Source organism: Buteo buteo, chromosome 13 (genome assembly GCF_964188355.1).
Source record: "Buteo buteo chromosome 13, bButBut1.hap1.1, whole genome shotgun sequence".
Taxonomy (NCBI): domain Eukaryota; kingdom Metazoa; phylum Chordata; class Aves; order Accipitriformes; family Accipitridae; genus Buteo; species Buteo buteo.
Window position 1 is genome coordinate 1,952,086 of NC_134183.1, and position 24,277 is coordinate 1,976,362.

General features: G+C 58.3%; 2 protein-coding genes across 4 annotated transcripts in view; one reads left to right on the top strand and one right to left on the bottom strand.

Annotated features, from left to right (window-relative positions):
• Positions 1 to 24,277, top strand: part of SLC39A11 (solute carrier family 39 member 11) — a 116,374-nt gene that overhangs the window by 5,234 nt on the left and 86,863 nt on the right. Inside the window, exons 1-4 of one of the 3 annotated variants that reach the window (XM_075044207.1) lie at positions 14,339 to 14,389; positions 15,487 to 15,600; positions 16,638 to 16,676; positions 23,849 to 24,007. In XM_075044207.1, the coding sequence (XP_074900308.1) occupies positions 15,493 to 15,600; positions 16,638 to 16,676; positions 23,849 to 24,007 (306 nt within the window). In that variant the 5' untranslated portion in view covers positions 14,339 to 14,389; positions 15,487 to 15,492. Of the gene's footprint in view, positions 1 to 14,338; positions 14,390 to 14,430; positions 14,536 to 15,486; positions 15,601 to 16,637; positions 16,677 to 23,848; positions 24,008 to 24,277 lie in introns of those variants that run through there. The other 2 variants (XM_075044209.1, XM_075044206.1) reach the window with 2 other exon arrangements.
• Positions 4,990 to 6,146, bottom strand: SSTR2 (somatostatin receptor 2). The gene has a single exon (XM_075043851.1). The coding sequence runs from the start codon at positions 6,103 to 6,105 to the stop codon at positions 4,990 to 4,992; it is 1,116 nt and encodes a 371-aa protein (XP_074899952.1). The 5' UTR covers positions 6,106 to 6,146.

Sequence of the window (24,277 nt, forward strand, 5' to 3'; positions counted from 1 at the left end):
CATATATGTACAATCACCCACCCCTTCCCTCGTCCTGGCTGTGCTGCATCGGGGTGGGATGGCGGGGGTGCTCAGGCTTTGAGTCCCTCATCATCTCCTGGTTGGGACACGGCTTGAGGCTGGTTTCCCCTGAACTGCAGCTGCAGTCTGGCTGTCCTGCCCTGGCTTTTTGCAGTCCAGGTCCTGGAGCAAGCAGGGAAAGGGCTGAAATCCAGCAGGAGGCACACGTGCGAGGCTGGGGGTTGGAGGCTGGCAGGGAATGGCAGACGCGTCCTTGGGTCAGGAAGCAGCAGCTCTTGTTTCAGACTTAGTAGCAGGAAGGCCAGTTTGGGGTCTGCTGTGCCCTTTGCTCATGCCTTGCTGCCGATTCCCCCTTTGAGCAGCCCTGGGCAGGGCGTGCGGCTGGTGCAGCCCCGGCAGAAGGGATGGAGACTCTCCGTGAGTGGTTTGAAATCAGCTTGTTCACAGCAAGGGCTGAAACAACCCCCAGAGATGTGAGAATTGAGCCCCACTCTAAAGCAGGGGCACGGATCTGGAGTCTGGGAGCTCTCATTGCAGGGGGTGGAGCTGGCTGGGGATTGCTGGCTGCACGACTGCCCACGAGACCACCTGCATCTGTGCAGGTCTGGGAGGGAAGGGACCTCTCCATGGAGTCTCCATCAAAGACAAGGCTCTTTCCGTCGGGACAGAGAGTCAGGAAGCCCTCCAGAGACACGACAATGTGGTTCATTAGGAGATCGTTATTTTAAAGAAGTCCAAGGCAGCTTTGGTGCTGGTATGAGGAGCTGTAGAGGTGCAATAGGAAGGCTCCAGGTCCAAACCCAGCCTCTCCCTGCCCATCAGAGCAGGGTTTGGCTATCAAGCTCCGGGGGGGTGCACTGGCCATCACAGCACCGGGAGCCAGGCTTGGTCTGAGGTGGGCACGGTCGGAAGCATGCCTGGGGCGATGCTCAGCCCAGCCACAGCACCAGGCTTTGTGTCCCTGGACCCCGCGGGCTGAGGAAGCAGGGACATCAAGGATGTCTCCACGCAGGTCAATCCAGCAGGGGCTGGGGAATGCTGCAGAGCCCACTCTTGGCTTTGCTGGGGTTCCTCGTCTGCGTAGGGGGAAGCCAGCGGCGGGGAGGGGAAGGGGAGCTGGTTTCTCATGGGCTTAGGGGGGGCCACGCAGGTGCTGGGACTGGCATTCTCTTGCCAGCGTGACCCACCGCAAACCCCCCCGGTGACAGCCCCACCGCCGGTGACAGCCACAGCCGAGGCAGTGCTGTTGTGCATGCAGACCCGCAGCAAAGCGACCAGCCCCAGCCCTGCTCCGAAGAGTGTGGGGCCAGATCTGTGCCCCCGGCATACAGCGGAGCTCTATGGGACACACAGGTCTCTGCTTCCCATCGCCTCCAATTTGTGATAAATCTGCTCCCGCTGCTCTAGGCGGGCAGGCGGGAGCTGTAATTAATCTCTCTTGCCCGGGGACAGTCTGTGTGTGAAGTAGCAGCGGAGCCACTCCAGCACTTGCAGGATCAGCCTATTCGCTCTGCAATAACCGGGAGAGATTTCTCACTATGCTGCCAGCAGTCCTGCGAGGCTTTTCAGAACAGATCCAATATGAGGTCAAGTTCCCACTAAAATCAAATGGCTGGGAAGGAAAACTTTGTTACTTGCAGCAGCAACAGTGCTGCTGTTTATTAGTCAGCAATGAACCAGCAGAAGGTTTTATTTTGCTGATTTCACTGCGAGCACCAAGGCAGCACATTTCACTTGCCTGCTCTTTCCCCTGGGGTGAACTGCAGCAGGGTGGCCGTGGGGTGCCCTGGCAGCCCTTGGGAGCTGCCTCGTGTTCCTGCCCTGCAGCATCCCACCTTGGTGGCCTTTGGGACATCAGTGGCAGCCCCCCCGTACCCCTTGCTCCTCACTTGCAGCCCCGTTATCCCTAGCCCAAGAGAGCCTCTGGGTGCAAAGAGGGGGAATGGGATATTTCAGATCACAGCCCCCTTGCACTGCTCTGAGCTGCCAGAAATGTCATGGGCACATGCAGTGCGGGGCATGGGTCCTTCCCAGGGCTAGAAAGCCAGGCTTTCTGTATTTTCAACATTAAACCAGCACAGAGAGGAGATGCTCCCAGCTGGGGGCTCCTGCTGGAGACTCCCATGGATGTGCGGCCGGGAACAGGCATCTCCCCTCACCATCAGTCGGGGTGTTGGCAGCAGAGCTTGCACGGACAGGACTGGGGAGAAGCTGGCCGCCGGCAGGTCTGGGTCTGACCCTGCTGCAGGTGAGTGCTGGGGGGGCATGAATATCAGCTCCCATGATGGGCAGGGGGCCCAGCGCACCCCCCTCCCCATTGCTTCCCCCGCTTTCCACACAAATAACTCCTTCACCGCCCACCAAATATGAAATATCCAAAGCCCCGCTGATGCATCGCTGCAGCTATGACATTGAAGCCTTATCCTAACAGAGGGCTCCGGGCTCCGGCTGCACCAGGCCTGGCCATCACCATGCAATATTTCACTGTAGTGTGATACGCTGCTTGTGTTTTAATTCCTGCAGCATCAGCAGGGCAGCCTGCGCTGTCTCAGAGCCCTGGTTCGGCTTTACTTCCCTTAATGAAGCCGGTGCAGGCATGCGCTTGGTGAGCAGCTGCCTGCACAGCCCAGCGCAGGCAGCGAGGGGACGGGCAGGTGCCTGCTCAGCGCTGAGCCCACGCGGTGCCTCCGAGCACTTGAACGCAGACACATGTTCCTCAGAGGAGCAGTAAACAGTTAAAAGCAAATAAATGCTGACAATGCTCTGCTTTGCCCCGCAGAAAGCCCCCAAGCCCTGCGCCGATGTGTCCCCAGTGCCAGTGCTGCTGTGCCGGAGCCGGCGTCCAAAAGAACTGTGCCAGGGAGCAGGCATCGAGCCTGGCACTGAGCCCTTTTTGGGGGGCTGGTGGGGGATGCTGGGGTGGCACAGAGGGATGTGTGATGACCCGGGCAGGGACTCGCTGCAGGTGCCAGGAAGAGCTGCAGGAAAACTTCTCCCAGAGCTGGTGCTCTTGGAGCATCACTTGGGGGTACGGGGCTGAGCAAGGTGGCACCCCAAAGTGGGCAGCGCCTCGTGGGCAATGCTCATCCTCGCTTCCCGCATTGCTTGTAGTGCAAGGTGAAGGCTGCACATCTCCTGGCGATGGGGCTGGTGCGGGGGCACCAGGGTGGGATGGGAAAGGGGAGGGCGAGTGAGACGTGGCTGTTTTCTCCATCTAAACTGCTGCGTTCCCACGGCTCAGCTCTGGAGCAAGAGCCTGTGAACAGAATCTGGCCTCTGGCACAGAAACTGCTCTGGCAGAAAGATGGCACTTCTCCCTCTCCCCTGGGCTTTCCCTTGTGCTCCCGCTGCACTGGCTGAGGACGGTGGCTTCGCTGGGGCAGGAGCAGGCAGTCAGGGCTCCCGAGCCTGGGGTTTGTGTGCTGAGCTGGAAGGGCGGCCAGGGACAGAGCTGAGCCCTCCGGGATGGTCTTGAGAAGATAAATGGAGCGGATGCCGGGCCAGACCCGCCACCCCTCACACTGTGGACTGCACCCTGTGTCCCCCCTTTCCTGCGCTGCAGTGCAGGAGAGGGACCAGGGAGGCTGGATGTGTGCTGCCCTGCTCTTCCTCATGTCTTGGTGCTAGAAGCCCTATCGTCCGCTCTGCCTGGTCCCTCAGCTCAGACGAGGCTCGGGGCCAAGTCCCCAGCACCCCCCACCTCCCGTCCCCTCATCCTCTCCATCATCCCTTCCTCTGTGACTTGCCTGGAAGGAGCAGGGCAGGCGTCACCGGCAGCCGGTCGATGCTTGCTCACCACGCGCGTTGGGGCCAGCAGTCCCAGTCCCAGCGATCCTCGGAGCTGCGGCAGGGGTAGGACAAGCCCACGTCTCACCCAGGTGCAGGAGCTGTTGGCAGCTGGATGCGCCGCAGCCCATGCCAGGGTGCTCCAAGCCCCCGGTGTGTTGCTGCTGCTTAAATGCTTCCAGGGATTTCCCACCAGGGACTGGTGCCAGGCGATCGTGCCGTGGCTGCTCAGCCAGCCCAGCCGTGGCTCGCCGGGGAGAGCGGTGATCTCGGCTGCTGGCGCAGCCTGGGATGGACCCGTGAGCAGATGCGGGCGGCAGGAGGGGCAGCGGCTACCTGGGAGGGAAAAGGGGGAAATCCTTCATCCGAGGAGAAAACCTGCAGGCAGGCGACGTCACGGCAGGAGGAGGGAAGGGGCTCTCCTGCAGCGGGTGACGGTGGGGCCGGAGGAGGCAGGGTAGGAGCGTGGCAGGACCAGACGGGCTGCCGGGGCGGCAGAGCTGCTTTTCCACAGGGCAGCCACCTCCGTCCTGGCGTGCCACCCCTGAGCAGGGTGGCTGTTGCAAACGATGCAATCAAAGAGCAGCGGGGAGGCGATGGAGTAACTTATAAGCTGGACAAAATGCAACCCCAAATATCCTTGTCTCCTCGGGGAGGGTGACTGCAGGAGCACGCTCGGACTCTCTGGGGAGCTCCCACCAGGTCTTTGCTATAAGACAGTGCATCTCCGTGGTGGCACGTGTATTGGCACACACCTGTGGCCTCGGCTCCTCCTGAGGTCACCCCGCTGCGTGTCCACGTGCAAGCAAGTGCCTGTTCTGGGGCAAAGCACCCAAAGCCAACCAGCCCCGAGGGTAACACCGGGGAAGCCAGCGGAGCCACCCCAGCCATACCTGTGGCCCACAGTGGCACTTTGGTGTTGAAATGCACTGCATTGCTACGAGTTGTCTTTGTTTTCCTGGCGAGGGAGCTCTTCTTGAACCGTATCCTTCCCAGCACTTGAAAGCCAACCCACCAGCAGCTCAGGAGGAGCCCAGCTGAGGATGCCCGTCGCCCGTCGGTGTGCGCACCGCCGTCCCCTAAACTGGTACTCCTGCCCTGACTCCGTACGTGCCACCACCCTGCTGCAGTTGGGAGCAAGCGGGGAGAGGAGAGCGAAGGAAGGACAACCCCGCTGTCCTCTCAGATGCTCGTCTGCAGGTCACCATTGAGCAGGGTCCTTTGGGTTTCTGTGGTCTCATTGAGCCTGGATTTGTCCTGCTTGCTGTCGCTCCGGTCCGCCTCGTCCATGCCGCTGACCTTCACCAGGCAGAGGACGTTCTGAAAGCTCTTCTTGAAGTTGTCGGACAAGAAGGCATAAAGGATGGGGTTGGCACAGCTGTTGGCGTAACTGAGGACCACGACAAAGTCGAACATGCCCTTGAGGACAGGGGTGGGCACGATCAGGACGGAGACTGAGGAGACGTTAAAGATGTAGAAAGGGAGCCAGCAGAAGATGAAGACGGCAACCACGATGGAGACCATCCTGGTGACTTTCTTCTCGGACTTTTTCCTCTTGGAGGAGCCCACTCTGATCCCCGAGGACTTGACTTTGATAATGATGAACAAGTAGCAAAGGCAGATAATGGTGAGAGGCACCAGGAAGCCCAGGATGAAGGTGTAGATGATGAAGCCCGTGTACCAGGCACCCGACTCTCCCGGCCAGATGATGGTGCAGCTACTCCTGCCGTGATTATGTTGCACCCCAGCATAAATCATGATGGGCATGATCACCAACAGGGAGACGCCCCAGACAGCCACGCTGATCATTTTGGCTGTCCTGGGCCGCCTCCACTTGGCAGATTTAATGGGATGGACGACAGCCAGGTACCGGTCAATGCTCATAACTGTCAAGCAGAAGATACTGGTGAACTGGTTGATCCCATCCACCGTCATGACGATTCTGCAGATGGCTTTGCCAAAGGGCCAGTGTACCAGGGCGACCTGCATGGCCAGGAAGGGCAGACCGAGCATGAACAGCTCGTCTGCGATGGCCAGGTTGAGGATGTAGATGTTGGTGATGGTCTTCATCTTGGCATAACAAAGGATGACGTATATCACCAGCGTGTTGCCGCACAGCCCTACGATGCAGACCACGAAGTAGATGAAGGTGAGGATGGCGTTGCTGGTCAGGTCGAAGTGCTGTCCTGTGGCATTCTGCGATGCGTTGGTGGGCGCATCTACAGAGAAGTTGTCAAAGGGGGAAGCCGGGGAGAACCAGAACGCGGTGGCGTTGGGCAGCTCGTATTCCAGCTCCATGGCTCTGCTGGTCCCCGGGCACTGCTGGTTCAGAGGAGCCGCGATGTCATCTTCCCTTGCTCTGGGGATAGACGAGAAGATTCTAGAAATCAGAATAAATAGAAATGAAGGGATTCCTGGGGAGGATTTGCCCAACCTGCCGCCAGGCTCCGTGGGAGAGATGCTCCCCGGAGGGGCTTTCCCCAAACCCCCTCCCGCAGTGCCGAGCAGCCTGCCCTGGGCACACCACAGCTCCTCCTGACTCTGGCGATACCGGAATCCTTACGACTCCCTAAAATCCAACCGGTGAGTCCCCGGTAGGTGTGATTGACTCCCGGAGCACCGAGCGCCGGAGGGAAAAAAACCTTTTCCCCTCGCCTTGCCTTTCGGCGGGGTGCCAGCCCCCCACCTTTCCCTTCCCGGCCACCGCCCGAGCCGGGACCGGCACCCCGAGCCCGGACCTCTCCCGTGGACCGTGAGCTCGGGGTTTGGGGGAGCAGCACCCCCCTCCCTCCCCCTTCCCGCTCCCCATCCCTCCGCTCCCCGCCGCTGCAGCCCCCCCGGCCCCGCTCACCTGCTCCCGCCTCCGCGCCCCGGCCCGGTGGGCAGCGGGGAGGCGCCGGCACGGCTCGGCTCGGCTCCGCACCGCTCCGCTCCGCACCGCTCGGCTCCGCTCCGCACCGCTCGGCTCCGCTCCGCACCGCTCGGCTCCGCTCCGCACCGCTCGGCTCCGCGCACCCGCCGTCCCCGGCGCGGCTCCGCCGCTGGACCCAGCGCACCGGCTGCGCCCCGCCCCGCGTGGGGCGGCTCTGCGGGACCGGGGCGGGGACAGCCCTGACCGCGGCTGCCCACCCCCCGCTGCCCACCCTGCTCTGCCCTCCTCTGCCCTCCTCTGCCCACCCCCCGCTGCCCACCCTGCTCTGCCCTCCTCTGCCCACCCCCCGCTGCCCACCCTGCTCTGCCCTCCTCTGCCCTCCTCTGCCCACCCCCCGCTGCCCACCCTGCTCTGCCCTCCTCTGCCCTCCTCTGCCCACCCCCCGCTGCCCACCCTGCTCTGCCCTCCTCTGCCCACCCCCCGCTGCCCACCCTGCTCTGCCCTCCTCTGCCCACCCCCCGCTGCCCACCCTGCTCTGCCACCCTTCTCTGCCCTCCTCTGCCCACCCTCCGCTGCCCACCCTTCTCTTCCCTCCTCTGCCCACCCTGCTCTGCCCGCGGCTGCCCACCCTCCTCTACCCTCCTCTGCCCTCCTCTGCCTACTCTGCTCTGCCCTTCTCTTCCCTCCTCTGCCCACCCTCCTCTACCCTCCTCTGCCCACCCTCCTCTGCCCTCCCTCCTCTCCTCTCTTCTGCCCTCCTCTGCCTACTCTGCTCTGCCCTTCTCTTCCCTCCTCTGCCCACCCTCCTCTGCCCACCCTTCTCTACTCTTCTCTGCCCACCCTCCTCTGCCCTCCCTCCTCTCCCCTCCTCTGCCCACCCCCCTCTCCCCTCTTCTGCCCTCCTCTGCCTACTCTGCTCTGCCCTTCTCTTCCCTCCTCTGCCCACCCTCCTCTACCCACCCTCCTCTGCCCACCCTTCTCTACTCTTCTCTGCCCACCCTGCTCTGCCCTCCTCTGCCTACCCCACTCTACCCTTCTCTTCCCTCCTCTGCCCACCCTCCTCTACCCACCCTCCTCTGCCCACCCTTCTCTACTCTTCTCTGCCCACCCTGCTCTGCCCTCCTCTGCCTACCCCACTCTACCCTTCTCTTCCCTCCTCTGCCCACCCTCCTCTGCCCACCCTCCTCTGCCCACCCTGCCTGCACTGTTCTCCCTGCCTGCTCTGCCCACCCTGCCTTGCTTTGCCCCTCCTGCTGCGCTCATCCTGCAGTGCCCACCCTGCAGTGCCCACCCTGCCTCCTGCCTTGCTGCGCCCACCGCCCTTGCCAGCACCCAGGGAGCCAAGCAGGGCACCTTGGCTGCCTGCGGCTCTGGGTGCTGCTCCTAGAGGTCTGGCCAGCCGTGCGTTCCCAGGCTTTGCACCTGGGAGCGGAGCCTCTGCTGCTTACAGAGGCTGTTGGTGTATGATGAAGGGTGCCCAAAACCAGGGGCTCAGAGGGGGTCCCAGGGGTGTCTGCTGGGGGTGCTGTGCAGCTGGCAGCGTGGGTGCAGGGACCCCACTCCACCCCACAGTGTGGCGGGACCTGCCTGGCTCCACGGAGCTTCCAGCAGAAGGGACCCCACAGGACCCCACGCGTCCCTCGGCTCCTTCACCCTCCTCGCGCTGGCTTAGCCTTACTGCCTGGCTCCTGCTGCAGAAGCTGATTCTTCATGTTTTGGTTCCAGCGTTGGTGCAAAGGGCTCGGCTTCTGATGTCTCCAGGGCCACCAGAGGGGAGGGACAAGGCAGGGCAATGGCAGCGCAATGGCCATGCTGTGTGGCCCCAGCTGGACACCCCCAAAAGGTGTCTGAGAGCCCCAAAGTCTCCTGTGAAGCTGGGACTACCTTGGCCCCAGGATTTCACACCTTGCCACCAAAGGCAAGGCAAGGTAAGGCAGGTCCTTGCTGGCTTGGCACAGCCTGGGAGAGGTGGGAAGGTGATGCGGTGATTACCCACAGCTTTGGGGTCTCTGCGGACTTGCACAGTACAGGTGGCTACTGCCACAGCCTCTCCCTCTGCTGTTACCCAGTAACGACGACTGGAGGAGGAAGACCAAAAAAAGAGAGGTTTGGGGGAGATAACCTCTGCTCTGGTTTGTTTGAGATCTTGAAAGCAATTAAATAATAGCTATTCCTCCCCCCCTCGCCCCCCGCCCCTTCCATCACTTATCAAAGAGACAATAGAAAGCAGGAAATTAAGAGTGACTTGGAACAAAGAGCCCAGAGTGAGGCTGCTGATTGCGACAAGAGGGGCTGGGAGGTTCTCATTTGCACTTAGCCATCCACTTCCCAAGGTGGATCTGAAGACACCGGGTCCTGGAGCACGAGTGAGAATCGTGATCATCCTCATAAATCTTTATGAGGCTGGAAAAAGCTTCTCCCGAAATAAATGATGTGGAAATTAATGTCCCGGTAAAAGTGTGTGAGGAGGGAAGATAGGGAAGAAGATGGTTTGGCTGATGTGGATGAGGGATCGGGTCTCCGCTGGGGTTCGTGTATCCCATTGCGTGTCACCTGTGCAAGCCCTGAGAGCAGCTCCCTGGGATGCTGCTCCGGGCAGGGTGCCTGCACAGGGACCCAGGGACAGCCACCATGCTCTGCCTGCTGGAAACAAAGGCAGAGGTGCAGGCAGAGCAGAGATGTTCCCCAACAGCGGGGAGAAAGGAATGCAGCACACCGGTGTCGCACAGGAGAGGGTTTTGATGCCTTGTGACATTTTTACAGTTGTTTTATCCTCTCTCGGCTGGTTCCTGTGCCCAGGAGGGATGCCCTGACCGTGCCCTTCCCTCAAAGCCACATCGGCAGCCAGAAGGGCAGTATAAAGCTTTGCTGTGCACATTTCCAGCGCTGCCTCCTTGAATTTCTCCCCTGAATAGGTGATGCTGCCACATCCCTCCCTGGGGTCCCTCGGCGTTCAGCCCCTGCGGTCAGCAAGCCTTGCTCATAGCAGGTTGGTGTACTGGGGTCCCCCCTCTCCCCGGCACCGAGACTAGCCCTCAGCCTGGGCTCGCAGCGATTTCTCCCAGCTCCCAGCGTGGTGCTGAGCATCGTTTTCCCGCTGTGCCGGCAGGCTGGAATGGCAGGCAGCCGGGACAGGGCGAGTGCAGGGATCCCAGCGTGCCAACCGCGGGGCTGTCTGCCGAGCATCAGGGCTTCAGCCACCCTCTGCCCTTCGCTTTCACCTCCGTAGGAGGCTGGTGTTGGATGCAGGGGCCAGGGAGCTGTGTGAATTCAGCCAGCAAGATTGTTTGGCTAGAGCCAGATCTGATCTTCATTATAAAAAACCCCAAACTAATGAAACGATGGGCCGGTGTGTATTAAGGGGCTGATCTGAGCTGATAGCCATCCAGCGAGGAGTGTAGCAGCAGTTAGCTGAATTGGGAAGCCGTGCTTGAGCCGTTTGAAGATATTTTTTTATTCTGCTTAGATTTAGGGTTGAATTAAAGCCCAGTGTGGAGTCTGATCTGTATCTCTGGGTGGTCCCTGGTTCGGAGAGACATTGTACCCCAGCAGCTGGTTTGGTGCTGGCAGATAAACTCCTCTTTGTCCTTTAGCCTGGGAAGCATCCACTCTGCTGAAAAGCAATTTACTGGCAGGGCTGGATGTAGGAGAAATGCACGGCCTCTTCCCACACGGCTTCGATGGCCGATATAACCCATGGGAGAGGGGCATGGGGATTACGTGACCACAAAGCAGTTTTTAAAGTCCTTCCAAGTTTCCTGCCATCCATTCCCAGCTGTTCTGCAAGACTCCCTGTGGAAAACAGTGCTTTCGACCCCTGTCCTGGAAATCAGTGTTGTAAGGAGCTGGGGGTTTGGTTGCCAGCGGAGGGGTAGGTTGAGCTGGCCTTTCTCCCCGATACGTGGAAGGGAGGCAGCAAGATGTCCAGCATTTTGCAGGAACGAAGGAGGCTGTGTTGGACCAGTGGGGCTCTCTGGTCTGCGCCGTGAGATGGTGGAGGGGAACTGGGGGAACTGGGAGGCAGCTGCCGTTCCCCAGCAGTCAGGAGGGGAAGGATTTGCTCCTGAGCGCAGCTCGCCCCGCAGCTTGCTCCTCCTGCGCCCCACTCACCTGCAGCCATGCCGCGCTGCTGGGGGAGAGATGGGGGTGTGTGGGGCCAGTTCACCCACTTTCAGGTCCCAAGGGGGTGCCATGGGGTCCCCGCGCATGCCCTGCCTGTCTGAGCCCTGCCCATTGCTGTCCTCAGGAGTATCCTGGCCCTTCTGCTGGTCTCTCCCATTATCTTTGTTAATGACTGATGGCAAAAATGCTGGGTCATCGCTCTGGACTCTGTTTGTGCTGGGGGGACAGGTCCCTGGGGGTTAAAGCTTCCTCTCATCTCCTTTCCTCTGGGTGCCCAGCTGCAGTGTCCCATGGCGTGGTGGGAAGGACGTTTGCAGTGAGCGAAGTGATGCCGCGTGTCCCCAAGCCTGCTCCTCCTCCCCAGCACGCTGCCCTCGGAGGGACCCCGCTGTCCCCCATGGCTGTAGGGACAGGGCCAGCACAGGCAGAGATGACAGTGGTGTTTCCCCTCCCGTGGGCGTTTTGGGTGACAATCCCCTTTCCTTGCCCTTTCCCTTCCCATCTCCAGCCCAGCAGCCACGAGCGGCTTTGGTGGCTCTGCTGACACCCGGCTGGAGGCTGCCTGGCTTAATTACAGGGATGCCTGGAATGGGGGGAGGCTTTGCTTTCTGCTAATTAGCTGGACAAACAGGCCTGGACCGTCTCCCCGTGCCCCTGAGGCAGGGCAGAACCAGGCTGGTTGCTGCCAGACGATGTGATCTAATCGGGCAGCGTCTGCAGTGGTGATTGATGGGGAGGGAGAGGTGCTGGCACCTTCACCTGCGGCCAAGGCAGGCAGAAGCATCCCCCCATGCCCCACAGCATCCAGACCCCACGGGATGCAGGCTTCTCTGCAGCCCCGGCGGGACGGAGGCTCTCCCGGGGGAGACTCGCACCCTCCAAATTCGGCTCCTTCCCTGGGGACTGCCTCTTGCTCTTGCCAGACCTCGCTGCAGACAGGTCCTTCCTTCCGCTCCCGCCTTTCCCATTCCCGCCCTGCTGTTATTTGCCTCTGTAATTAGTTTATTGATCTCTGTCGAGGGTACCGGGGCTGGACTGCAGTGAAACCTGCCGCACACATTCCCCGTGAATCATATCGCTAAACCCCTGAAGCTAATGAGCCTTTGGCAACCACAGACTGAAATCTCTGCTCCTGCCCGTGCCTCTCCCTGCTGTGCCTGGCTTGTTGGAGGGTCGTGCGCATTAAATCGGGACTTAACAGCACTCCGCGTTTGGCAATCAGGCTTCCTGCACCAGCTTGAAATGCCAGGGTTAGTTACAGCACGCGCCGATCCGCTGGTACTCGCATCCATCCCCTCCTGTTCAAAGCAGCCGCGGGTTGTAGTTCAGTGCTGGCAGCGTTCTGCGCTCCCCCAGCCTCGCACCGGGTCCATCGTGTCTCTCAGGGCGAGCCTAAAGCCAGCGGAGAAGCGTAAAGCTGTCGCTTTGTGCCCTATGACTAATAGGCGACATGAAGCTCGTGGGATGGAGATGGCGTGCCCCTGCCTGCGGGTGCTGTGCTGCTCCCGTGCCCTGTCCTCTGGGATGTCTCTCCATGTCCTCGTTCCCTCGACTCGGCAGCCGCCTTGGTGCGGGTCCAGGCTGGCTCCGTCCACCGCCCCGGCTTGGCGTGGATGGATTTGCGTTGGGAAAGAGCCCGGCCGTGAGCCCAGCCTGCGCAAAAGGGACGCAGGGCAGGACCACGGGGACCCCGCTTGCTGTGCCGGGCGAACGGCACGTCTGGGGCACTTCCAAACCCGCCTCAGCCTGCGGTGCCGGTGGTCATGGGTGTGCTGGGATCTGTCTCTCTGCACCTTCTGCCTGCCACAGCTACCCCAGACATAGCTAAGGAGTTTTATTGCAAAAAAACAAAGGGATTTGAGTCCTGGCTGCCCGGCAGCCTCAGGGCTCCCCAGTGCCGGGACTAGCGGTGCTGCCCCTTGCAGGGTCTCACTCACCTTAATAAAAGAGTTTGCACAAGAATTTGTGCCCCTTTTGTCATTTAAAAGGCATTTTAGGGACTCCAGGTAACGCATGGTTGTGGCTGCCGGTCTCATCCTTCCTGGTGCTGTTACAGGCAGGGGCTGCGCGGGAGCTGCCAGCCCTCCCTGGCTCTGCCTTTGCCTGCCTGCACCGGGGTGCAGCAGGAGGGGGGTAACTGCCCCTCTCTGCCTGGCGTGGGGAAGGGGCTGGACTGGACCCTGTCCGTGTCCCTCACCGGAGCTGAGCTGCGGAGGATGGACAGGAGCGTGCAGGCAGGCGAGAGGAGGAGCGGCAGCCCCGTTATCCCGGGGAAGGTGACGTGGACGTGTCCCCCCGCACGCAGAAACGACACTGGGGAAGGGGAGATGCGAGTTGATTTTTGCTGATGCTTCTGCGCGGACCCTCGTTGCCACCACGACCGTCTCCGTTCCCCGGGGCTGCCCACGCATCCCCAGGCGGGGGCATCCCCGCCAGCTGCCCCCAGACCATGGCAGCACGCAGAACAGGCTTCTCTGTCACCGGTGTCCCCATGGCCAGCCCCGCCGGCTCACCAGCTGTCCCCAGCCCTGCCAGTACCTCCGTCACGGCTGGCCGGGGAACCCCAGGGCGGCGGGGAAAGCTCCGTTTGCTCTGTCCCCACGTCCCTCCCAGCTGGCACCTTGCGCTGCATCTGCCTTGTTCTGGGAGCTAATGAAGGATGCAGGCAATTACAGGGGGAGATTGATTAAATCCTACATCTGGGAGGTTTCAGATGGCCTTGACCTTTCCCAGCTGTGGCAGGGGAGGCTGATCAAAGGCTGCTAGAAGATAAAACACTCTCATAAAGAAGGGTTATGTTGCAAAAGAGCTGGCTGCGTCCCCCTGCCACCCCCTGCACCCTCTGGCACGGACCAGCGACCCCCGAGGCTGGTCCGACTCCCCCTGCCCCGTGGCCATGGGCATAAGCCAACGTGGCTGAGCTGCCGAGGAAGGATTCGGTGCCGGAGCTGCTTCGTGCCACCAGCCCGTCGGGGGCCGCAGGCTCGGCCACCGTGTGCCCCATGACGGTGCTTGGAGGGGACGTCAACGGGTGGGAGAGGACAGGCTGCGAAAGCTGCGGCGGGGATGGATGCCAGGCGTAACGGTGGGGTTTGTTTGCTCCCGTTAGGTATCGCAGGCTGCCGCGTGCTGATCGGGAAGGTGCAGGCTCTGGTCGTTAATGAGCGTGGCCAATTAATTGCGCCGCACGGGCACAGCTCGCCGCCAGCCGTGTCAGGGGGCCACGCTCGCAAAGGTGCTGGGTGGGTGGGTCGCTCTCAGGGCACCTCAACCCAAAGACCAGGAGCTGCCCTTTAAACAGCCCAGCCTGGGGGTCACCCTGCCGCGGGGGGCTGCTCTGTACCCGGGGGTGGCGGCGACAGTGACAGCCCCCCCCCTACACACAGCTCCTTGCCGCGCCCGCCCGCACCACCCGCCCGCCTGGCTCTCCCGCCGCCTCACCTTCCCCAAAACGCAGAGCCCGCGGGCGGCCCGCCCCCGCCGCGCTCCTATTGGCGGCGAGCGCGGTGGTGGGCGGAGCGGCGGCCACGACACGTGTTGCCGGCACCAGGAAGTGGTGGCGGGGTCCGCGGCGGGGAGCGCCGGGCGGTGAGCGGGGACGGGGCCCGGGTCTGCGGGGGGGGCTCTGGGCTGGGGACCCCCGGTTTCGGGTGCTGCAGAAGCTCTGGGCCCAGCTTGGTGGCTGTAGGGCCCGTGGTTGCGGGGTGCCGGCGCTCAGGGCCGAGGTGCCTGCGGTAAGGGTCGTTTTGGGGTATGGGGGGGGTCCCCCCTCTTTAGGGACCCGGGGTGCTGGGGGGGCGCGGGTTGCAGGACGGGGGTCTCCTTCTCCCTGGGGTCAGGCAGCTGGGGTGGGGGGGTCTGGCTCGGGCACCCACCCCACAGGGTTTGGCAGTGGCTCAGGGGTAAGGCCGGGGGGGCCAGGAGGGCCTTCGAGGGGGGAAGAAGGCAATAGCGTGTGTATTTTTATGCATTTACATCTAAATGTATAAACGCACGCGCATTTTTATATATCCATGCATCTATATTTATACACACTCGTGTATTTTCTTAGCAGTGCTGCTCCCTGGGCCCTGCCCCAGTGTGCTCGCATGACCCTCCCCTGGTCCTCAGCAGCCCCTCGGGCACAGCCCTGAGCTGTCTTTTGGTGCCCCATCCCCGGGACTCGTTCCCCTTTTCCTTTGGTCCCGGGGTACCCTCGAGCCGGGTGCTGCGAGGGCGTTCGTGTGAGTAAAAATTGGTTTTCGGCACCAATAAGTGCCACCGAGAAGTGGGATGTGATGCGTGTGCTTGGGAACTGCCCGGGGACGTGGGACGAAGCGTCCCCTCGCTCGGCGAGGTTTAAGCGCCGTTTCTTTGTGTTTCTCCTGAGTTTCTCTGCCCTGGTGCTGGCTCGGGGTGGGGCTGAGCCCAAAATCAGTGTGGGGTTGTGCACCAGATGGGATGTGGTGCATCCCATCCCTCCTTGGGCCCTTCGGCTCCTCTGAGCTTGGATTATATTGCAAAGGCGTACTTAAGGGCAAGAGAGAAGCTTAGAGAGGTGGTGCAGGGAGGATGGTTAATATCACTCTGTTCCCTTTGGTGAGGAGGGGTTTGGGGCGCTCACCCCTTAACCAGGGAGGAATTTGGGGGTTATTCTTTGTCTCAAAACGCCAGGCACTTCTCCTGATGCACCTCATCTCTCCTAGGTCAGCATGATCCCAGGACACGGGCCGGTGGTCCAGTCGGTGCTGGGAACCTTCCTCACCTGGGGGCTGACGGCAGCTGGCTCGGCGCTGGTGTTTGTGTTTTCCAGTGGGCAGGTGGGTGCTGGGACCATGTCCTCCACCCCGGGAGAGAAATGGGCTCTGAAACAGAGGGCTGTGCTATGCTAGTGGGTGGGTTTGGCTGCCTGGTCCCAAGCGTGAGGGACTTGATGTTGTCCCTGGGAGGTCCTGGGGCAGGAGGAGGAAAAATCCAGCTCATTTCTCCCCTGCGTGTCAACACAGAAGAGGAGAAGGAAATCAAATTCCTGACCCCGGGCTGTGGTATGTGCTGTAGCGCAGCTCACGGCATTTGGGAGATGGGTCAGAGCCGCAGGCAGGGCTCTGTGTTTGGAACAGCAGGTTCTCCTCCTGTAACCTGGTTTTGCTGCCACGTCTCCAGTGCAGGATTCGGGTCAGCCCGTGCTCAGAACAAGCAAAGTGCTGATCTTTAAGTCATCTCGTATTCCAAAGTTAGAGGCCTCCCTTGCTGTTGTGTTCAAAATTGCCTGGATGGATTTATTATTTATGCCTCTCTTGTGATGATTTATTCAGGAGTTTGTTGCAAAGTGAGATTCCCTTTGCAGTAGCATGTTGGTTTCCTTCCTGGGGGAGGGTGATGTGCTAAAGAAGAAAAACTGCACTGGGAGTGAAATGGGTAGGATACATGCTGGGTTACTGGAAGAGCAATGGCTTTGTTTATAGCAGCCTGTTATTAGAGGAAACAAAACCTTCAAGGGGTTGAAATGCAGGGCAGCGTGCACAGATGGGCAGAAGAGTTTCTGGTTTGCCTTTCCGCATCCTTTGGCATGGGCACTGGATGGGCTGAGCCCAGTCCGGGCAGTGTTGGTGGGTTGAAGGAGCCAGGATGCACTGTAGGCTCTTGGCAATGGTGTGGTGCCGTCACCCCAGGATGGTGGGTACCTCTGTGTGAGAAGCACAGAAATCACTTGGGTTACAGAAATGGGGAGAAGAAAGTTATCTCAGCATGGCAGTGGTGCAGCTGGCTTCCCTGCTCTGCACAGTTTGTGGCGTGGTAGCACTCTGCTGCTTCTGCCGGGAATAAATGGTGTGTTTTGTGTTTGTTTTTTTTGCAGAGGCGGATCCTAGATGGGAGCTTAGGCTTTGCTGCAGGGGTAAGTACAGCATCCTTCTACTCCTTGTCTCTGCCTGTATTCTCCTGCTGACACCTCTGAAGACCCACCACGCTTCGTTTGGTTGCCTGCTCCTGTTAGTATTTCTTGGATAATTGCCTGAGGTGCAGGTGGGGCAAGGAAGAGCACAGTGTAGTGCAGGTCGCGTCTTGTCGTGTCTCGGTGCCTCTTCAGTGAGGGTGGAGGTGGCATGAGGGGGGTCATGAGGATGTTGAGCTGCCCAGGCTGGATTTGGCTCTCTTGAGTTAAACTCTTCTCGTTTCCTTGGGCTTCTGAATCACTCCTCCTGGAGGACTGGTGCAATGAAGATGGGCAGGAGAGTTCTTGTCTTGGAGGCTAATGTGCATAGCTTGCTTTGTGCTTCTCGCTCTCCTGCAGAGCGTGGGTGCTATAAGCCCTTGGGAGAAGGGGGAATAAAGACACTGCAGCTCTACATCAAGGGTGCACACTAAATGTGGGGCTTATTGCATCCTTCTTGAAGGAAGACACGAAACTGTGTGTCTTGAAGTTGTGTTGGGGCTTGTGAATGTAAACCTTCTCCAGCTACCCAGCTGCTGGGGTGATGGGGATCAGGTGGAGGCTCATTCAGACTCGTTAAATCACTTTGGTTTTCCTTCAGGTGCTGGAGTGTGCCTGAGAGCTGGGGGATGTGCTCTGGGTGGAAGGCGCATCTTCCCAGGGCGGGTGTGCTGGGGCGCAGGGCTCTGCCGGGTCCTGCTTGCTGTGTCCTGGCTGTATAGCTGGCACCTGGAGCGTGGGTGATGCTGCCAGGTTTTAGGGTGAACCACGAGCCCAGCAGCTCAGGTGATCTGTCCTGCAGCGTGCAGTAACGCCGCTCATGCCGAGGCTGTGCATGGGGGGGGTGGTCCTTCCTCCCTGTGCACCCCCAGATGCTGCAACACCGCTAATCAAGGTGCAATTTGACTGTTTGCAGCTCTGAAGAGCTTCTCTTTTGCTGTTCCCAATGCCTGAAGCAAACCCAGCTGCGCTGAGCAAGAGCCTGCCGTGGTGGGTGACGTGAAATGCTACAAAGCTTGGTTCGCTCCCTAGCAAGCTTTCCTGGAACATGCCTGCGACCTGCTACTGATGTAAATAATTCAACTCGTCTGTTGTAGCAGATTTCTTGGGCCATCATTTATAAATGAATCACTTGCGTTAGGAATTGCCCGTTCTGGAGCTTTCCTCTGTGGTTTGATTTCTGAGCTGTTTTTTTTTTGTGGAAGACACACCCTCATCCCTGCAAGCCAAGCCGGAGCCACTTCTGTGGAGTGGGGTAGATGCTGCTGGGGACAGCGTGGGCTGGGCTGTCCCCTCGCTGTGGCATCGCTGTCTCCTGAAGCAGCTGGCGTGGCTCTCCCGCAGCTGGGGAGGTACTGGGACATGGTGGGGTGTTTGCCCCGGCCGAGGGCTGGCTCCGGTGCTGCCCCGGCATGGTGTGGTGCCGTCTTTCCCGTGGCCACCGTGTCACCCTGCCAGGAGCACTGAGTCATCCCTGTGCCGCAGAGGTGTGGCTCGGCGGGTGAAGCAGAAGTCCTGCAAACATTTGCTTTTCCCCCAGCTTCTTTCAATTTGTTGTGCTCAGAACAGGAAAGGGGAATTTTTTTTTTATGGGGTTGTTGCAGAGTCTGGAGGGGAACGTCAGTGCGGAAACTGGGACAACAGGGTCCTGCTGGTGGAAGGTGCTGCCACGTAAACCACCCATGAGCTGCAATTTGTGAAGGTTTCTAGGTCATGTTTATGGACTTCAGCTCCAAAGCAGGTGCTGGTTGGGGTGAGCTGCCTGTGTTACCTAGGGTCACTGCAGCCCTGCCCTGATGCTGCATGGCCAGGACCAGCTCTCTTGGAGGAAGATGCCAGAGATCCACAGGTTGATTGTGCCACAGTGGCTTCTAGGGCTGCTGGGCTGACTGGGAGCAGGTCCTTGCTTGGTGGTTGAGTGTTTGGGTGTCAGTGATGTGGCAAAAGCACCAGAGGTCAGAACTTTTGTCTGTCTTTTTGCTTGGTTTGCTCCAGATGTGCCCATAGCCCTCTGTCTTGTGTCTGACAAGGGGCTGGTGTATCCCCCCATTAGGCAGGCTGGCTTTGTGTAGGGGGGGGAAAAGCAGGATGTGGAACAGCTCGTTTTGAAACCTACTTGTACTGTTTTCTCTTTCTTCTTCCCTTTAAGAAGTGTTTCTTCAGACAGTGACGTTGCTCTGATTGTGGGCTACTACTCTTGCTCTAAGGGATTTCTGTTTAAAACACTGTGTCTTTGATGTAGATCTCTTGCAGATACGGCTGGGCTGTTTCTCAGAGTGCTGGGATGGAGACAGAACTTAACTTCTTCTTTATCTGTGCTCTGAAATCTGGGCTGCTGGGTTTAATTAAGCTTCCTCTGTGCTCTGTCAGAGCCAGCAAACCTTTTCCTGTGCTTTCAGAGGCAGGTAGTCGCTTCAAATCTTGCTGTTTTGGTGCTTAGCTCAGGATCCCTGATAATTGTCTGGGTTCCAGGGAGTGTGCATGGTGCTCTTCGAAACCAGGATCGCTGGTGAAACAGGGTGTAATGGATGGTTCTCTCTCCTGTTGGTGACCATTTGCCTGCTTGTCTTCTGGGAGCTTGCAAAATAAAACCAGAATTAATTGAAGACTTCTCTACCACTGCTGAGCCAGGAGGAGGATGTGGGACAGGGATGTCCAGGCGACCTCCAGGAGGATGGTCCGGGATGCAGCGTTAGTCTGTGATCCAGAAAGACGTGGCTCGGCGCTGCCTTCGCTGCAGATAAGCCATCTGATCTGGGGGAGCCGGTGTAAGTCTTGAGCACGTGGTCATATTGCTGTGCCCTGAACTGGGGCGTGCTGGGAGAGCTGCCGGCATGTTCTGGGAGCATCCCGACTGCAAAGCAAAATTCCCCTTTGGCATGGCTCAAGGTGTCCACGTCTGATGGCACAAGTGTCATGAAGGGGACCTGCGTGGCTGGTCGCTGCAGCACAGAGGAGCTCAGGTTCTTCCAGCCCGGTACCTCTGCTCGGATGTCTGAACGTTTAGCTTCTCTCTGCCTCAGTTCCCTTTCTGGAAATCGCGGATAATAGAGGGTTTTGTATGCGAAAGCCTCTGAGGTGATGTGTTTCCATGGAGACAAGGCTTCACTTGCTTGGGCATCTGATGTGGAATTCTGGCTTTTCTCTTAAGTCTTGATATTCTTAAATAAGACATTTTTTTAACATGTTCTCTGTTATCTTAGTGTTATGCTGGAGGTGCTGTGCTCTCAGACATCATGAACACTACATAAACACTTGCAGTCCTCCTTCCCTGCAGCCTCACGTGGCTATTCCTCTTACTGGCTTGCGGTTTGATTTCCACTGTCCCAGTTGAAGCAGAAAATCATAAAGGCATGCTCTTTAAACTGCACCAGGCAGGTGTGGTATTGAATATTCCCTTTCAGTGCTGCTTAAAACGGCATCAGTAATTTACATGGGTCTACTGAGGCTAGTTCTTGTTGTTGGCGCGTTAATGAAGTCAAGCTAGGAAGTTTGGCAGGGAAAGTGTCCTGCCAGTCTCTCACCTTCCACTTTTCTTTCCTGTCCTGCCAAGGGGATCTCCTTCGCTTGTAAGCAGCATGGGTTTTCTGATCTGCATGCTGTTAACATGGCTGTTTCCCTTGAAGCTGCCATTCTCATCTCAATGATCACGCAGGAATGTGACGAGACATTGCTGCTTGCAGCGGATGAGATGAGGGCTTTAATTTTAACGCAGCAGTGTGATACCAGACTTGGATGTGCAGGGACTCTCCCCCTCACCCTGGGCTCCAGCAGGACCAGTTGCTGTTGAGGACAAAGATCGTTGTCCTGTTTATTCTGTATTTCCAGAAAAAAAGCTCCTGCGTGGCTCTGAAGCTGCATGGGTTGAGCTGGGGCAGTGCTGGCCCCACGGTCTGGGGGGGGGGACAACTTTTGGCACTGCAGCATTTGGGAGAGCCCAGACTGGGCACGTGTATCAAATCCCTGCCTGAAAGGAGATGCTGGTGCCCAGGCATCAGCGATGGAGACCTGTCAAGCCCTGGGAGTGGTGTTGGAGCACGGCGTGGTTATAAATCCTGCTGCCTGGCATGTTTCGAGGGTTTCCCATCAGTGTGAGGACACAGACCTGGGTTCGATCATTTTCCGTAGCACGAGGCAGTTGGGTTTTGAGCCCGGGTTTTGTCTCCGGTTACGCTGATGTATCCCAGGGAAGGGTTTGGGGTCCCCACAACCTGGGGAGGATGCAGCTGCCTTCTGCGTGCTTTCTCCTCCCACATCAACCGCAGCTCGTTTTCCCAAGAGCTGGTGGATTTATGGTGTTGTTGCATCTTGGCTCTGGAGCACGAAGTCTCTGTGAAAATGTCCAAATCCAGTTTGGCAGGAGGCATGTGTCCCAGTGCCAGCGAGCCGGCGCGCTGTGGGTCCCCTGCTCTCCGTCTTGGCTGGGCTGAGCGGGGCTGGCGCGAGGGGAAGGCTTTGTGCAGAAAATTGTACCCTCTACTGAAGTGGCTTTGTGTTTTCCTGATCTGAGGAGAGGCCGGGCAGGCTTTTTCTCTTTTATTCCTGCATTTGACACCAGCTTGCTTGGTGACATTGGTGGCATTTGGCTTCCTGTCCCTGGCTGGACAATAACAAAGATTTGACATAGAGTGTGGTTTTTATTTTTTATTTTTTAATTTTTTTATTTTTGTTACTTAAATCAGGTTGCTGGCAGAAATCTTCATCCTTTTGTTAGTTCATGAGCATCATCCGATAAGGGATGCTGCTGAACCAGAGGGGTAAGTGCCAGCTCTGATGCTGAGCAGGGTGGGCAGGAGCTAGCACCCTTGAGCAGGACCTTGGCTGCTCCCAGGCAAACCCATGTCCCTAAACCTGCACCCGAGCTCAGAGATGGGCTGAGGGGAGGCACGGGGACATTGTCACTTCTGCTGGCTACTGCAGGGCAATGACTTCCAGCTCCCCTACCAAGTGGGGCCAAGGGGTTTCTCTGCATAAAAGGGTGTAGGAATAAATTGTTTTTCCCTCCCAAGCAAGTGAAGGTGGTTGGTGCAGCTGTGCAGTATTCTCCTTCAGCTGGTGCGGCTGGGGTGGCTTAAAGCTCCGTCATCTTCTTCCCCCGGAGCCTGTGTACAGCGATGCTGGTGGGAGCTCCGTTGCTGACTTCAGTGGTGATGGGTTCTGGAGGCTGAGCAGTGTCAGGCCTCTGTTTTCCATGGGGAAACGATATCTTAACATAAGATGACAATATAATTCTGCAAAGCCTTTCCCTGTTGCTTGTGTTTCCATGTTGGGGTGTGTGGTTGTTTTTTAAAGGAGGTGGCATTTGAAATATGAAGTTTGACAGCCGTGGTTAAGCCTGACATGACAGCCTGCTTTCTTCTTACTCATAGTGAGCTGAGATTTACACAATCCCTCAGGGACTGGTGTCTACAGCAATAGGCATCTCATTCCTTTGCTAAAAGTGATTTAAAATGTAATAGTTTGTTAGGCACTTCTCCTCCATGGGTGAACACTTGTGCCGTGAGAGCAAGCTGAGCAGCATCTCTTCTGAGCATCCTGCAAGTGGGACGTGGTGGGGTGCTGGAGGTGGGTGGTTGCTGGACAGAGAGGTGGGATCACCTTTCCTCACAGCATCCCTCCCGCTGCTGTCTCCGGGCTTGCTTTGCTCATTCCCGCTGGATCCTCATCCTGCACCCCTTTTTATGTTGAAAGTTGCCCTTTGATGTGCTTCCCTGCTCACCGGCAGGGCTGGGAGAGAGCTCGGAGCATCACCTTGTCCACCCGTGGCAATGGGTGCCACCGCTTCTCAGCCCTTGCTGGTACAGACTGTTTCCCAAAGCCTAACACAGATCTCAATGTGATTTTTTTTTTTTTTAAGCCCATCTGTGCTTGTCTCACTGACTTGCTTCCTCCTGGTGAGTGATGGGACTGGTCCCCAGAGCTGGTCACAGCTGAGCTTCTGCGGAGCTGAACGCCTGCAGGGGGAGAAACTGGGGCCAAGGCTGCTGCTGGGCGTTCGCTGTGCTGGGCTGATGACTTTTTAATTAAGCCAGCCCAGTATATCAGGCAGCAGAGGAGAGGAGGAGATAAGATGATAACACGCATGTTGATGTTATGTTCTGTAGCATAAGCTTGTGAAACTGGTGCCTTGCTTGGCTTTCTGTTCTCTACACAGGGTAACACCCTGAGCAGGGCTGGGCTGGAGATCCCCACAAGTCCCAAATTCTGTTTTTCTGTGGTCTTTTGAGTTGCTGTTCCTTCTCCCTCCCTGCTAAGCAGCAAGCAAGGGAAAAAGCACTTTGCTTACTGGAAAGGTTTATTTTCCTGATGCAAACTGTGTTGGTCAAACACCACGGTGGGACTTTGACAGCACTGGTCTGTGCCTTGTTCTCGTCCCAGCCTGGGCCCTCTGGCTCAGATGCTGGGGCAGGAGCAGCCCAAGTGTTGGTCCGTGCAGCAGCAGAGGAGTTGCAAAGTCCTCGTGCTGTGATCGCCTTGGTCTGGGGTAGCGAGGTGGGGACCTTGGCAGCTAAACCGCAGCAGGCTTAAATCGGCATAGCAAAGCCGTGGTGTGCCCTCGGCTAGCTTGGAGATGGCTCCTTGGCTCCAGGCGTTATCCGATATTTATTCTTTTTCTGCATGAGATCAAGGCTGTGTTTCCTTCCACCCTTGCCTGCGCTGTGGAGAAGCCCAGAGCTGGGTGCAGGAAGGATTTTGTTCCCCCTGGCTCTGGCATGGTGGCCGGCAGAGTCACGGACCTGCTCCTGTCCCTGCAAAACACCCGAGGGGAGGGCAGTTTTCCTTCTCCCACTCTGCTGCCATTCCCATTTGATGGGTTGTCCTGGCTGTGCTAATCCCACAGCAAATCACCCTAATGAGCTCCTGTCGTTCACTTGCAGCCTTGGACTTTTGAGCCAAGAGAAACACTTTTGGTGAAAATGGGGGGGAAAACCTCACTTCATCCTTCAGTGACTTGTTCCATTGGGAAGTGGGTTTTGATGGCTCTGCTGGGTTGCAATGGCCATGGAGCTCATGGGGGGCACGCAGAGGGATTTCCTCGGCTGGAGGGTGGGCAGTGCTGCCATGCCGTAGCCGGTGCCAGATCCTCGCGGTGTCGGTGCCTACGTGGTTCTCACTGTTCCCCTTCTGCCTCCCAGGTCATGTTGGCTGCTTCCTACTGGTCCCTCCTGGCCCCGGCTATCGACATGGCCGAGGAGTCCGGCAGCTTTGGAGCCTTCGCTTTCTTCCCAGTGGCTGTCGGCTTTGCTCTGGGAGCAGCTTTCGTGTACTTTGCTGACCTGCTCATCCCAGTGCTGGTAAGTAGATGTTCCTGGGCTGGGGGGCTTCTGCTCTTCCTTCAGCTCTGTTGTGACCGGAGCCGGATATAGATTGGTTTCTATCACAGATTTAATGAAACTGTATTTTCTCAGAGATGCCGTGTTGCTCTGCCAGTGCTGAATGCAGCTTTAGGCTGTCTGTGTGCTTTTTTTTTTCTTACTTTTGTTTTTTTTTCCCTTCATGGTTCTGCTTTTGTTCTTTTCACTGGCAACACTTTGCAAACAGTTCAGGTGTGACCTTCTGTTTCA